The 14,984-nt window shown below is 39.9% G+C and overlaps 1 protein-coding gene across 2 annotated transcripts in view; it reads right to left on the bottom strand.

The window, feature by feature from the left end:
* The window catches only part of ano10a (anoctamin 10a), a 46,102-nt gene that overhangs the window by 19,852 nt on the left and 11,266 nt on the right, over positions 1–14,984 (bottom strand). For both annotated transcript variants that reach the window (XM_039619575.1, XM_039619576.1), the window contains 7 exons: positions 14,663–14,847; positions 13,827–14,211; positions 9,776–9,831; positions 9,586–9,660; positions 9,260–9,448; positions 8,969–9,160; positions 8,486–8,614 (listed from right to left, as the gene is read on the bottom strand). In XM_039619575.1, the coding sequence (XP_039475509.1) occupies positions 8,486–8,614; positions 8,969–9,160; positions 9,260–9,448; positions 9,586–9,660; positions 9,776–9,831; positions 13,827–14,211; positions 14,663–14,847 (1,211 nt within the window). The remainder of the gene's footprint in view (positions 1–8,485; positions 8,615–8,968; positions 9,161–9,259; positions 9,449–9,585; positions 9,661–9,775; positions 9,832–13,826; positions 14,212–14,662; positions 14,848–14,984) is intronic.

Below are 14,984 nucleotides of genomic sequence, written 5' to 3'. Positions count from 1 at the left end.
TACACACACATACACAGAGCCTAAAGGGAACAGTATTTGTGCCATGGAGTGTTAACAAGAATCTGAAGTCTTAGATCGTTTTTTTCAGAAGAGATGGGGAATCGTCAAGTGTTGACAATTTATCATTAAAATATGAATTTTTTTAGAGATATATGACATGGATGACTTGTTGGCTTAGAAGCCGTGCAGGCCCTGATATGTAAATTTGAATGCCTCAGTCCTCACAGAGGATTGGCTGCCTGGGGACCTGGCAGAAATATATAGAAATACTATGATTAAGCATAAATACTACATTTAGCAGAAATACTATATTAAGCACAAATCCTATAATAAGCAGAAATACTATATTAAGCAATATAAAAAAATCCTATAAAAAAAGCAAAAAAATACTGTACTATGATTTGGTAGAAAAAAACTATATAATTAATCAGAAATACTATATTTGGCAGAAGTACTATATTAAGCACAAATCCTATAAAAAGCAGAAATACCATATTAAGCAATATAAAAAAATCCTATAAAAAGCAAAAATACTGTACTATGATTTGGTAGAAAAAAACTATATAATTAATCAGAAATACTATATTTGGCAGAAATACTATATTTACCACAAATCTTATAAAACAGCAGAAATGCTATGATTTAGCGCAATAGTAATAACTTAAACAGAAAAAAATTGGAAAAAGCAAAATGGACAGCTGAAAAAAATACTGTACATGCTAAGGATCCCTCAAATATACTTGTTAAATGAAAAAAATCGTCAAAAAAATATAACAACCACACAATCACAAATATGGACACATATGGAAACACACATGCACAGAGAGACACACACACAAGATCCAATTCAGTCAAAGCAGTCTAAATATATTGAATTTGAATCTTACAATGAGATCATCCAATAAAAAGGCTTTCTCTCTCTCTCTCTGTCACACACACACATACACACACACACACACACACACACACACACACACACACACACACACACAAGAGCCAATTCAGTCAACCAGTCTAAATATATTGAATTTAAATCTTACAATGAGACCATCCCATAAAAAGGCTTTCTCTCTCTCTCTCTCTCTCTCTCTCTCTGTCACACACACACACACACACACACACACACACACACAAGATCCAATTCAGTCAACCAGTCTAAATATATTGAATTTAAATCTTACAATGAGATCATCCCATAAAAAAAGGCTTTCTCTCTCTCTCTCTCTCTCTCTGTCACACACACACACACACACACACACACACACACACACGATCCAATTCAGTCAACCAGTCTAAATATATTGAATTTGAATCTTACAATGAGATCATCCCATAAAAAGGCTTTCTCTCTCTCTCTCTCTCTGTCTCTCTCTCTGTCACACACACACACACACACACAAGATCCAATTTAGTCAACCAGTCTAAATATATTGAATTTAAATCTTACAATGACATCATCCCATAAAAAGGCTTTCTCTCTCTCTCTCTCTCTCGTCACACACACACACACACACACACACACACACACACACACACACACACAAGATCCAATTCAGTCAACCAGTCTAAATATATTGAATTTAAATCTTACAATGAGATCATCCCATAAAAAGGCTCTCTCTCTCTCTCTCTCTCTCTCTCTCTCTGTCACACACACACACACACACTCACACACACACACACACACACACAAGATCCAATTCAGTCAACCAGTCTAAATATATTGAATTTAAATCTTACAATGAGATCATCCCATAAAAAGGCTCTCTCTCTCTGTCACACACACACACACACACACACTCATACACACACACACACACACACACACACACACACACAAGATCCAATTCAGTCAACCAGTCTAAATATATTGAATTTGAATCTTACAATGAGATCGATCCCATAAAAAGGCTCTCTCTCTCTCTGTCACACACACACACACACACACAAGATCCAATTCAGTCAACCAGTCTAAATATATTGAATTTAAATCTTACAATGAGATCATCCCATAAAAAGGCTTTCTCTCTCTCTCTCTCTATCACACACACACACACACACACACACACACACACACACACACACAAGATCCAATTCAGTCAACCAGTCTAAATATATTGAATTTAAATCTTACAATGAGATCATCCCATAAAAAGCCTTTCTCTCTCTCTCTCTCTCTCTATCACACACACACACACACACACACAAGATCCAATTCAGTCAACCAGTCTAAATATATTGAATTTAAATCTTACAATGAGATGCTCCCATAAAAAGGCTCTCTCTCTCTCTCTCTCTCTCTGTCACACACACACACACACACACACACATAGACACACACAAGATTCAATTCAGTGAACCAGTCTAAATATAATTTTGAATCTTACAATGAGATCATCCCATAAAAAGGCTTTCTCTCTCTCTCTCTCTCTCTCTCTCTCTGTCACACACACACACACACACACACACACACACACACACACACACAAGATCCAATTCAGTCCCATAAAGGCTTTCTCTGTCTCTCTCTCTCTCTCTCTCTCTCTGTCACACACACACACACACACACACACACACACACACACACACACAAGATCCAATTCAGTCAACCAGTCTAAATATATTGAATTTAAATCTTACAATGAGATCATCCCATAAAAAGGCTTTCTCTCTCTCTCTCTGTCACATACACACACACACACACACACACACACACACACACACACACACACACACACACACACACACACACAGGATCCAATTCAGTCAACCAGTCTAAATATATTGATTTTGAATCTTACAATGAGATCATCCCATAAAAAGGCTTTCTCTCTCTCTCTCTCTCTCTCACACACACACACACACACACACAAGATCCAATTCAGTCAACCAGTCTAAATATATTGATTTTGAATCTTACAATGAGATCATCCCATAAAAGCCTTTCTCTCTCTCTCTCTCTCTCTCTCTGTCACACACACACACACACACACACACACACACACAAGATCCAATTCAGTCAACCAGTCTAAATATATTGATTTTGAATCTTACAATGAGATCATCCCATAAAAGGCTTTCTCTCTCTCTCTCTCTCTCTCTCTCTCTCGCTCTCTCTCCCTCTTTCTCTCTGTCACACACACACACACACACACAAACACACACACACACAAGATCCAATTCAGTCAACCAGTCTAAATATATTGAATTTAAATCTTACAATGAGATCATCCATATAAAGGCTTTCTAAGCCTCTCTCTCTCTCTCTGTCACACACACACACACACACACACACACACACACACACACACACACACACACACACACACACACACACACACACACACACACACACACACACACAGAGAGAGAAGTAAGTTTCTAGCTCAGTCAAGCAGCCTGGGAGCTGCTGAATTTGAATCCACCAATCAGAGAGCCTGTGCACTTTTTCCCGCCAAAACAGGTGCACGCAGCACAGAGAGACACAGGATTTTTGCAGTCTATTTCTCATAATGACGACTCCCCTCAAACAAATGACCATAATTTCCTAACCGTAGGGGCTAGAACGGTCATTCTTACACCGTTTTGTTCAGAAGAGATGGGGGAATCTTAAAGTGTTGACAATTTATCATTAAAATATGAATTATTAAAGATATTTGACTTCTAATGCACCATAACTGAGTAGAGCAAAGCAAAAACTGCCTTGACTTGCCCTCAAACAACGCTTTCTAACTCTAAATCTATTTGGAGTATCAATATCATTCTTTCACCGTGAAGAGACAGCAGGCTTTGGTGAACAATCATGGAAATTTTCAGGTCTCTGTGAAATCCATTAAAAGATATGACGAGAGAAAAAAGTGGTTCATTTGCAGAGTTTGAAATCTGAAAAATCTGAGCGAAGGACTAATTTCCTACCCTCAAACAAGTCTAACTCATTTCAGAACGGTAATAGGTGAGAAAGAAATTCTTGAATTGTGAGCGTCAGGAGTGTCTGAAGATATACTGGGACAAGCCTTATGTCTTAACTTTGCTTCGTTAAGGAGATATGACGATTCGAATATGCCTCTCATTACAGAAATCAAGCGGTGATTTTGAACAAGCTCTCCATTGACTTTCTATGGAGAGTTTTCAGACTTTGTGTTGGTCTGAGGAGATTTGCCAAAATTCTATAAATCCCACAACAATGATAGTGACATTTTCGGAAAGCCAGCAAAAATACCTACGTTTTGATGTATAATTTGTGGAAGTTAAGTGAAAATTGAGTAAGTAGCAAGAAGTTGTTCGGACATGAAGAGAAGACTGCAAAACCTTCAGTGGCACCCTGGAAGCCAAGTGCATAGCAACCATAACAACGCATGTATTTTGTGAAAAATCACAATTTTGCAACTCAAAACTTTAAGAGGCATAAAATAAAAACGGTAAAAGATTTGAAAAAGCTGATTTATTCCTGAATAGCCCAATAATTTGAGAACATTTTAAAGTTTGAATGGTTGTTCTACGTGAAAGTAGGAAAAAGTAGTTAAGTTTCAAAAACAAGCAAGTTTTAGCAGAATGGCAGAAGTTTCCCATTCATTTCAATGGGACAAATTAAAGGAAAAAAGCTTAATATTTTAAAAAGTATAATAGTATAAAATACCAAAAGATATTGCCGGAAAGAGCAAAAATAGCAGAATAGTTTAAAATTTGAACGGTGAAAATAGCACAAGAATTGTTGAAGTAGTTAAAGGCCAAAAAGTGTACGGAAGCAACAAGAATAAAGTATAAAGAATAAAGAGAAACAGGAACTCAATAGTGTGGATGCCTCCAGCATCCACACAATAAAGAGAAACAGGAACTCAATAGTGTGGATGCCTCCAGCATCCACACAATAAAGAGAAACAGGAACTCAATAGTGTGGATGCCTCCAGCATCCACACAATAACAAACAAATTGCGTAAAAACCCACCTGGTTGATTAAAATTTTAAAATATCTTCAGTCCTATTAAAGGACATCCATCTGTTCATTTGATTATCATTACATTCTTTGAGTCAACTGGATCGGCACTGCATGGTTTATGTCTTAAACTCAGTGTATAGACTGAATAGATGGATGTAACATTCAGCTCTTAAAAGCCAAAGAAGCCAGTGTGGAGGTGTCTTAAACCTGCATTCTACTAAACCTGCATGACTCCTCTGTTGGCAAACAGAAGATCAGCTGTTTGGAAGTTTATGGTAGAACGATCTGGCCTGATGAGTTCATGGCTTCTGTTGCTAGTTTCAAGTCACACCACATCCAACGTGATATTCATTTAGTAGATTATGGCCCCCATTACAGTCAGAAATGGAGGATTAACCATGGTATGCTCACTGGCTAATGACTTGTGAAAGACAAGTTTTTAACTAAAGACAGTGATGGTGAAAATCTTCAGATTTTGGCTTCCCAACAGGAATAGTATATAGTAATAGTAATAGTGTGTCTTAAATACAACCAAGGCAAGCAGTGAAACATAAAAACAGCCATCAATTAAAATGATACTAAAGTGAAAACAATCTCTGTCCTTACAGCTCAGACCAGCATTTCGGACCAAAACAGATCTCATATTGCCCGATTACATCTATCCTGAAATTTACTGCCCCCCTCTGGCTGCACTTGGTAATTGTCTCTGGAAGCTAGTTTGACTATCAGCTGTTAAATCTCTGTCATTTTTTCTGGGAGCGTTTATGTCATGCTGACAAAGGCTGGAACTGAGAGGAGAGTAGCAGGAGTCGATGTAGGACGGTCATTCCACTTGCTATTAATTTCAATTAAAGTGTCTGCAGTTCAGCCAGAGGCACAGCAGGTGGCACTTGTGAGATATTTCTCTGAAAACTTGAAGGGTGGGATTTCCCACTGAGCCCTTCTCTAGCATTCTTTCTATGCTCCTTTTTTACCCTCATCCCTGAACTGTGGAAAGGGCAAATGGCATGTTCAGCCTCCCTGAGCATGGCTCTAATGGGGGCTTCTTCCTGTTAAAAGGGAGTTTTTCCTCCCCTCTGTTGACAAGCGCTAGTTTGCAGGGGATTAGGCAATCATTTGGGTTCGCTCTCTAATATTGCAGGGTCTGTATTTTTCATATTTCCTCATGACGTCTGTCACTGTAGATGATACAGCACCCCAGACCAGTACAGACCATTGACCCATTTACTTTACCTTCAGTGAGCATGAAAGTTGACCTCTTTGACAAACTTCACAATATTCAGCTTTTTAAGATGCTCAATCTTTTTTTTTGGGCAGTTTGTGTATGTGTACTGTCACACTGTTGTCAGAGATGATGAGGAACTGGAGTGCAGTTGGTTCATCCACTCTTCTCACCCATCTGTAAAAGTCTCTGCATGTCATTGATGGTGCATGAGCAGTTACCTGCAAAACGACCTATTCTCATCAGTAACATCTGCACTTGGAAATTAATCCAAACACAGAGCTGTTACACCCCGACATATTGTCAGTAAGTAAAGTTAACAAAAAAAAAAAAAATCAGTGAGCTGTGTCATCAGATCATGTATAATGTAGCATGTTGTCATCAGACCCATGGTTCCCAAAGTGGAATCTGTTAACACCACAGTTCCCTCACAAAGGACTCCAGGGGGGTTTGATGATTCAATTCACTTGATTCTATTTGGATTTCCTATTTATCACCATACACTGTGGAAGAGACACATACCATCCCATTTCTCTCACTTTCAATTTCAACAGCAGACAGTAGCAGATGCATTAACTGTGACCAATCATCTTTTCCAAATGGTGACTCTTTGGACAAAAGACACATCTAGGAGGCAGATTCTGCAGCCCATGAGACAAAGCAAGGCTAAAACGATTCAATCCATCTCACACTAACAGACAACTCCCAGCAAAAAGAAAGGTTTAAACAAACCCAGGCTTATCCTGGCAGCTGCTGCAGGAGAAATATCACCCACAAAGAACAACATCTCTGTGAACTACAGAGTTTTCAGCTGTGTGTGCCGACCACACGTTCAATCAAACATGCAGACGATCGATATGACTCAGTTTCTGCCTTGGCATCAGCAGAGAGATGTTGTACAGTGAGCTACAGTACACTTTAAAGAGCATTTACAGTCTCAGGCAGCAACCAGACAGTTAGAACAATCGTCCCTCAGGAGGTTGTTAAAGCAGCACAAACGTACAACTGTTTTCTTTATGAATGTCCTTAATAAAAATCTCCATACTGCAGCACCTCCCATTCACTACATCCTCACCTGTTTGTGCTGTTATTTTGAGCTTCCCCCTCCGGAGGCAGGAGGTGTGTTAGGCTGCACTGTTTGAACAGGGCACATAGAAAAGGGGAGTGGGCTGACTATATGTTAACAGAGGTAGAATCAGGAGAAGAGGAATCTGCAGCGTGAATGCTCAAATTATCACACACACACACACACACACACACACACACACAAGCTCAAACAATTATAGGCTGAATACGCACAGTGCAAATTTCATTTATGTGCGCACACACACACACACACACACTCTCCACTCTGCCCGTCACCCTCAGCCCTTGCTCTGAATCTGCTTTGGGCTGTGGCTCCATCTAGTGAACAAAAATCTGCATCTGGCACAACTACAAAACAGGGCGGTGTTAACATGAACGCTATTAAACATGACCAACAAAAATGATTATGATATCTATAGAAAATAAAAAAATACAGGAATAATGCTACAAGTCCAATTTTTGTGTTGTCTTCCTTGGTAAATTCACTGATCCTTAAATGAAAGTGAATGGCAAAATTGCCTCTATAACCATGCAAAAAGAATGACTGCACAGTTATCACTATATCTAACTAACTACACATAATTATAACCAGATAATAATCAGAATGGAGAATACAGTTTTTTTCAAAACAGGCGTATTATACTCGTATTATAGGCGTATTATATACTATATTATATCACAAAGGAGATAAGTATGACAAATTGCTTTCCAGCGTACCATTTAGATGTGTTTGTTCCACTCCTGGCAAAACATACTCAGTGGCATGGCTCTGTGAGATGCTTGTGCCATCATCAATGGAGTCATTTCTGCTGCTGTGTTATTTCTGCTATTATAAATATACCATTTACTTTCTGCCAAACCAAACAGCAGAGTTGCAGATAAGCAGCTCTGCACAGTGATGAATCATGTAGTTTTACCTTTAATTAGTGGAGATGTATGGATTGTTGTCAGCTGAAAAGGTAAACGGGTTAGGTAATAACATCGGAACAGTTCTTTAAAACTTTCTTAAAGCGTCAGAACCGATGTATTTGGGGATCCATGGCCCATGTTGAATAAAAACCCAGTTGATCACATCTTTTCATTAATTCTCCTTATCAGTTGGGTCACTTTTGAAATTTTATATAAGACTAGTCAAGCTTTGTTTCATAACATCACAAAGTTACTCCAAAATACTACATAAATCTGACCTTTGTTTACCAGTCTCAGGTCACACATTACGTGTGTGTGTGTACGTAAATTACCTCAGCAGCCACCGTACACAGTATGAGCTGTGTCTCTGACTCAGGGAAGTAGGATCTGACTTGTGGAGACATGCCAATCAGTGCACAGTTGGTCACAACAGCTATCACACTCATGGCTTCAAAGGCGAGCTGCACACAGAGGCAGAAAGACAGCGACAGTTATTCGTTTCCACGAATGGAAACCATACCTGGCAGCTGGGCACAGCACAGAGTCAGTGATATGTCATTTTTAATGGAGCAACTCTGTTTAAATTAGGACAGCATGTTAAAAAATACAATGATTTGTCCACAGAAAGCTTTAATGTTCACAGTACCCCAATAACATTCCTGAAGGACGTCCAATATAGCAGAAAGGATGTGCAAGATATCTGTGTCCTTCAGTAGTTTAAGGTTGTACAGCAATATTTGTTAAATAAAAAACTACCAAAAATCATTCTTTTCTCATAAACATCAGCAACTGTATTCAAAACTAAATAAAAATACCTGCCAGACTCCAATGTTTGCAGCTGGGTCGGCGAAGGGTCGTTTGAACACTCGACACATCTTGAAGGCGTCAGAGTAAACCTCGGTGATGTTGTTTAAAACCACAAGGACAGCAGCCAGAGGAAAGACACAGGAGAACAGACTGACATAACCAAACAGCAGGAAGAGCTCCAGGTAGTCATCAAATGTTCCCTGAGCAGGAATGAGAGCACAGACAGACACACAGACACAAATAAAAAAATGCCGTAGAAGACGACATTTGATTTCTGATTAAAGATCACATGTACTGACCAAGTACGTGCTCATGTCGGCCTCGAGCCGGACCTGCTCTACCAGCGGAAGCTCTTTCTCCTCGTACATTCTTCTCTTCTGGACTTTACGAATCATCTTTTTGTTCCGTCTCCTCTGCAGCCAGTACGGCAGGAAGGCCTCCGTGAACTGATTCAAGATCTGACTGGTGATCAACAGGGTCGCCAGACTCTGGAGAGAGCGCAGACACAAAGAAATATCAACAGAAACCAGGGCAGGTGAGAGAAACAAAGAAATGAACTGTAAAAACTAGAGGAGCAGAACGATGGGAAGTAAAATCAAAGAAGGAATGAAGGAGGCAGACCTACCTGTCTGAGAAGCTCCATGTCCTGCATGACAAAGGCAATGTAGAAGAGCGACGCGAAACAGTTGAAGAAGTTGAACTAAAGAAAAAGAGTGAGGATAGTTATGAGAAGTGAGATGGTGATAAGAAAGGCTGCACTCTCCTCAATAAAGGGTACAGTTGGCAGAAAACTGTGGATAACTCATTTCACTCACCACCAAGACTTTGAGCACCAGGTGATTTTGATATGAAGACTCTAGCCTGTGATTTTCTAAACACACGGAAAACATGTCAGCAACAACTCATCGCAATGTTCACAGCAGAGGCTCGCTGGATGAAAACCTTTTACAGTCAATGACTGCCAAAAATCTGGAACCCATGGACCTGACCAAAGCCTGACTTGTCCTCCTTAGCTGGACTGGGGTCAGCCCATTAAGAACATTTCTTTTATTTGCCTTAAGAAGCATCTAAGTACTTTCATAGTGTGTGTTATTATTTATCTCCAAATTCTGTGAGAATATTGAATTCTCCTGAAGAATCAGGGCCCATCATACCTCATCAGACCTCATATTACCACATTATCCCAATAATCTAAGTTTGTGCTCACAGGGGATCACATGATTGTTGAGGTTCTCTCTAACATTGTAGGGTTTTATCTTACAATATGTGTTTGGTTGGTTTATCCTATTGATGGCTTCACTTCCATTTACTGAGAGCTGTACTGTATTGTGTTGCTGTACAAATAAAAAGTTGCTGTGAAGAGTGATTGAATGATACAATGGATGAAACTCTAAACCTTTTGATCTCCCTTACTTGTCATAACTACATATAAAATAGTTGTAATTCCAAAAGATTTAATGCAGTTTCTTTGCTAAACCATTTGAAATACACAATTGAAGTCTGTACTTTTATCGTTCATTCATCATTAGCTTGTCATTTATTTAATTAAATCAGCTACACAAACTGATTTACTAATGTTTGCAACATGCATTTTACTGCCAATTGCGCTGAGGTTGAACGCTGGGGGGAAAAAAAGCACATCTTATTTTTCTGCTCGATATGGTGACAGTCGCTGCGTGGAGGAGGAACAAAAGTGTATCGGTTAACAAGCTACCTAATTCTAAATTGGCTCAGTGACTTCAGTGATGACCTGGACCTGGATGACCGGCAACAAAACTTCTTACAACACTTTAGCTTTTGGTGTCTTCAACATACTGTGGCTTCTGCGGCAGGAATTTCACAGCCTGCACTAGGGATGGGTATCGAATCCCGGTTCTTGTTGAGAACCAGTTCCCACTGTTTCAATTCCTTGGAATTGTTTGCCATTTTTGCAAACGATTCCCTTATCGATTCCAGTCGACCCGAATGACGTCACCACGTTGTGGAGCGTCATTTACCTGGCAGGAAACACGGCGCCTAAGCGGCTCAAATGCTCAAAAGTTTGGTTATACTTTACGAGGACGGATGACAACGGGGCAACTTGCAATACTTGCAAAGTAGATATTTCATTTAAAGGAGGAAACACTACGAATATGCAAAAGCATTTGCTTACAAAACACGCGATAACCTTAAATGAATGTCGTGTTTTTAATTCCGCTCCGGACTCGTGAATCTCAACCCAGCAGCAGCGGTAACATTTGCACGTCCTCTCCCGTTAATGCGGCAGGTAAATAATCAACTAACAGTGCATATTATGTTAGCGTGATCTGCCTTATTACAAAACCTGCCATTACTGTGCGCTGCATTTAGGTGACCATGATGAGAGAGACAGACAGAGTCTGGCTGGCAGTTCTCGCTGCAGTCTACCGGTACCGTCTCCTTTCAGGCCAGGATAGACGAATGTCACCGAGCAGTGACTAAGTCCAAAGGCTTGCACCCATTTGCCACAGCAGATGCCCCCGATTTTCAGTAAGTGAATGTGTTTCATTGTAGGCAGGAACATTACTGGATATTCTTGTGTAATTGCTACAGAATAATTTATGTTATACTTTGTTAATGCTACAGAAGAATATTTATTTTATTAATTTACATTTACAATTTTTTTCCTGGGGACCCTGTGACACCCCATTGAAGAGCCGTAGGCTGTGGATCTCTTAAGATCTCACTGTTGGGTTTGTAAGGCCATGTTACTCCTAAATTTCTATCTTGTTCAAAGAGAAGATATAAAACAAAGTTCTAAGCTAATCGACCTTAGTGTTCTCCTTTTTTAAAAAGAATCGATGCAAGTCAGGCACTTTATTTGTTCCCAGACTTCAAGCTCAAGCCCTTCACCAGAGCCTACACTATTAGAAACTATCCTACAACTCAATCCAACCAATAGAGGGATGATTTCCTTGCTTTACAATAAAATGTTAAATTTGGCACATACCTCTTCATCCAAGCTCAAGACACTGTGGGAAGGAGACCTAAACGTGACAATCTCTGACGAAACATGGGCTTCTATACTTAGACATGTCAACACAACATCATTATGTGCCTGCCACTGTTTAATCCAGTTCAAAGTGGTGCATAGAGCCCATTTCTCAAAATCCAGATTATCCCGTATCTATCCTGAAATCACTCCACATTGTGACAGATGCAAAACTCCTGAAGCCTCACTGGTCCACATGTACTGGTCTTGTCCCAATCTCATTCAGTTCTGGTCGGACGTTTTTCATACCCTGTCCAGGATTTTCAGTGTGACGCTGGCCCCTGGCCCCCTTCTCGCTCTGTTTGGCATCAGTGAGAATGAGGTGCTTCTACCGGCCTCTAAAAAACAGGCACTATCATTCTGTTCTCTGTTGGCCAGGAGGGCAATCCTACTGAGGTGGCGGGACGCTGCCCCTCCCACTCACAAACAGTGGTTATATGACCTCATGGCCTGTCTAAAACTGGAAAAGATAAGACACTCACTTCAGAACTCCACTGGGAAATTTCAAAACATGTGGGGACCCTTCCTTGATGATTTTCAAAATCTATAAGAATTTTTCAGCAAATTCTCTTAAGTCAGGTGTGGAAATACAGTGTGCAGGTCTAGGGCAGTGACCTGGGTGGGAATGAATGGGATTATTTTGCAGGGATTATGTTACTTTGGGATACATCATACATATGTTTATATTTTTCTTTCTTTTTTCTCTTTCTTTCCCTTTTTTTTCTTTCCTTTTATTTCACAGCTGAAGATACATTTCTGAACTCATTTTACAGCCTAAATGTACTTCTTAACCTTAATGTACAGATCATCTGTAACCCTTCTTTTTTCTTTCTGTTTATATGTATAATATATACGTTGATGTTTGTGTATAAAAGGAAAACCTCTTAATAAAAAGACATTGTTTAAAAAAGAATCGATAAGAGAATCGATAAAGAATCGAATCGTTAAACAGAATCGAAAATGGAATCTGATCATGAAAATCTTATCAATACCCATCCCTAGCCTGCACTGTGGGGTTCAAAGTGAAATGGCTGAAGAACAAAGAGAACACATGGATGATGATGTTAACTTTGGACCCTGTCCTGAAAGTAATCAGACCTCGGATGGACATCAAAGCATGGGAAGTCTGAACAGCAGTCCATTTTTAATTTTGATGTTTTGAATTGGTTTCATAGTTTGAAGGTGCTGTTTGCTTTTGTTCTGGTCAATCCATTTACATTCATCAACTTTAAAAACATATTTTTCCTTAATAAAAGTTTTTATTACACTCAAATTAAATCGTTCTAATTTCAGCACCATGGACAGTGCGCATAGTTTTCATCATGATCTCATGAGCTGTGCTATTAAACACAGAACTGTTTTTAGTGGTGGACCAACACAAATTCATCTGCATGATAATACCTAAGATAGAGATCACACACACACACACACACACACACACAACACACAAGATTATTGTAGGGTCTTGACCGTATAATAAAAAATTATTTGGCCTTAAGTCTACCCAATGAGACAAAATGGTGCAAACTTAAATAAAGGCAAATCAAGAGACTGTTGAATTAAAACATTTCAATTACAGGAAAACCCTAGCCTTACGCTGCATCGTGTTAACTCATCAGCTGTGGATTCTGCTTGTGATATCATCAACAATCAAAAAATTGGATGAAAAACTTTATCAATGCCAGAGCTAGAGGGCTAATTTCATATTTAGATGAAGACAGGAATAAAGGAGAGGGCTTGGAGTAGAGTGAGTGAAATCATAGGACTCCATGGTAACTTATGAACTGGCTGTGAGCTGTATTAATGCAAGAAACATGGTTTGGTGTGAATGCACAATAATGAAAAAGTCGACTTACCCCATTCAGTGAGGAACTCGGCAGCATATCTGTAGATGAGGTTCATTGCCTCTATGACCACAGCATAGATGATACTAGGGATGAATAGCAGAATGTGTGTCCAGAATGTGGGGTTCTCATCATAGATGGACAGAGCCCACCCCTCCATCAAGAAGTAGATCATCATGACGTAGAGGGACAGGTAGAGGCAAAGCAGGACGAAGGGCAGAGACACAAGGTAGACACGCAGGTGCCTCTTGGAGGTGGGATAGATAGGCTCTGCACGTCCCGTCACAGGGTTGTGCCCGAGCACGCCGTGAAATCCAGGCCGAGGTTCTTCAAAGGCCTTTTTTCTGCACAGTGTGCCCCAGTAGTAGGCTAGTGAGGCACTGCGTCGCTTCCATAACTGGTGGGCACAAAGGTTCAGCAAGTCAGCTGAAATGTTTGAAAACTCTGTTACGATTTTAATAAACACTTTTGGAGTTAAGACCACATTGCAAGCAGCAGAGGGTAATAATTTCCTCTCTTGTTTAGTGTATAAAAGAATGAAAAGTTAAACCACACATCACAGTTAAACTTCTGAAGGGCTTGAAAAGATTCAATCTCTTTACATCAAATAGCTGAAGATTCACTTCTACCGCTCCTGTTTTAACCCCTCCACCACCCCAGCATCCACCTGCAGGCTTTGGAGCATATTTACTCATCACTGCCCAATTTCTATGTGTATCGCATTTTCAGGATGGTGAGCTTTGTGCCTCCACACACCAAACTATATTCTGCAGCCATCACAGATGGCACAGATCACAGATCAATAGGTAGAACAATATCGTACTGCATACTGTTTAATGTCTCCTTACCTCCAAGATAACAGTGCACCAGACCAAGTTGAAGACAGCAAAGACTACATATTTGTCATAGTCCTCCCAGTCAAAAAGATAGTAAGGCACCCCAATGAGGGCCATAGGCACCAGCGCAAAGGTGAAGTACTCCAGGAAGCCAAAGTAGAGAGCCTGGCCCTCACCATAGTAGTGTCTGATGTCATCTGGGGATAGAGATGAAAGAGTCAGTAGTGATCAGGAGCACTGACAGTGCATCGCTCCCATTACAGTCTGGGGACATATTAGAAACTGCAGAGGTACAGACACCTGTTTTGCAAGTGTGCATACTCCATAACGTGGA

Source organism: Oreochromis aureus, linkage group 11 (assembly GCF_013358895.1).
Source record: "Oreochromis aureus strain Israel breed Guangdong linkage group 11, ZZ_aureus, whole genome shotgun sequence".
NCBI classification, from domain to species: Eukaryota; Metazoa; Chordata; class Actinopteri; order Cichliformes; family Cichlidae; genus Oreochromis; species Oreochromis aureus.
Note: the sequence above shows the minus strand (reverse complement) of the source record. Positions and strands in the feature narration are given on the sequence as shown.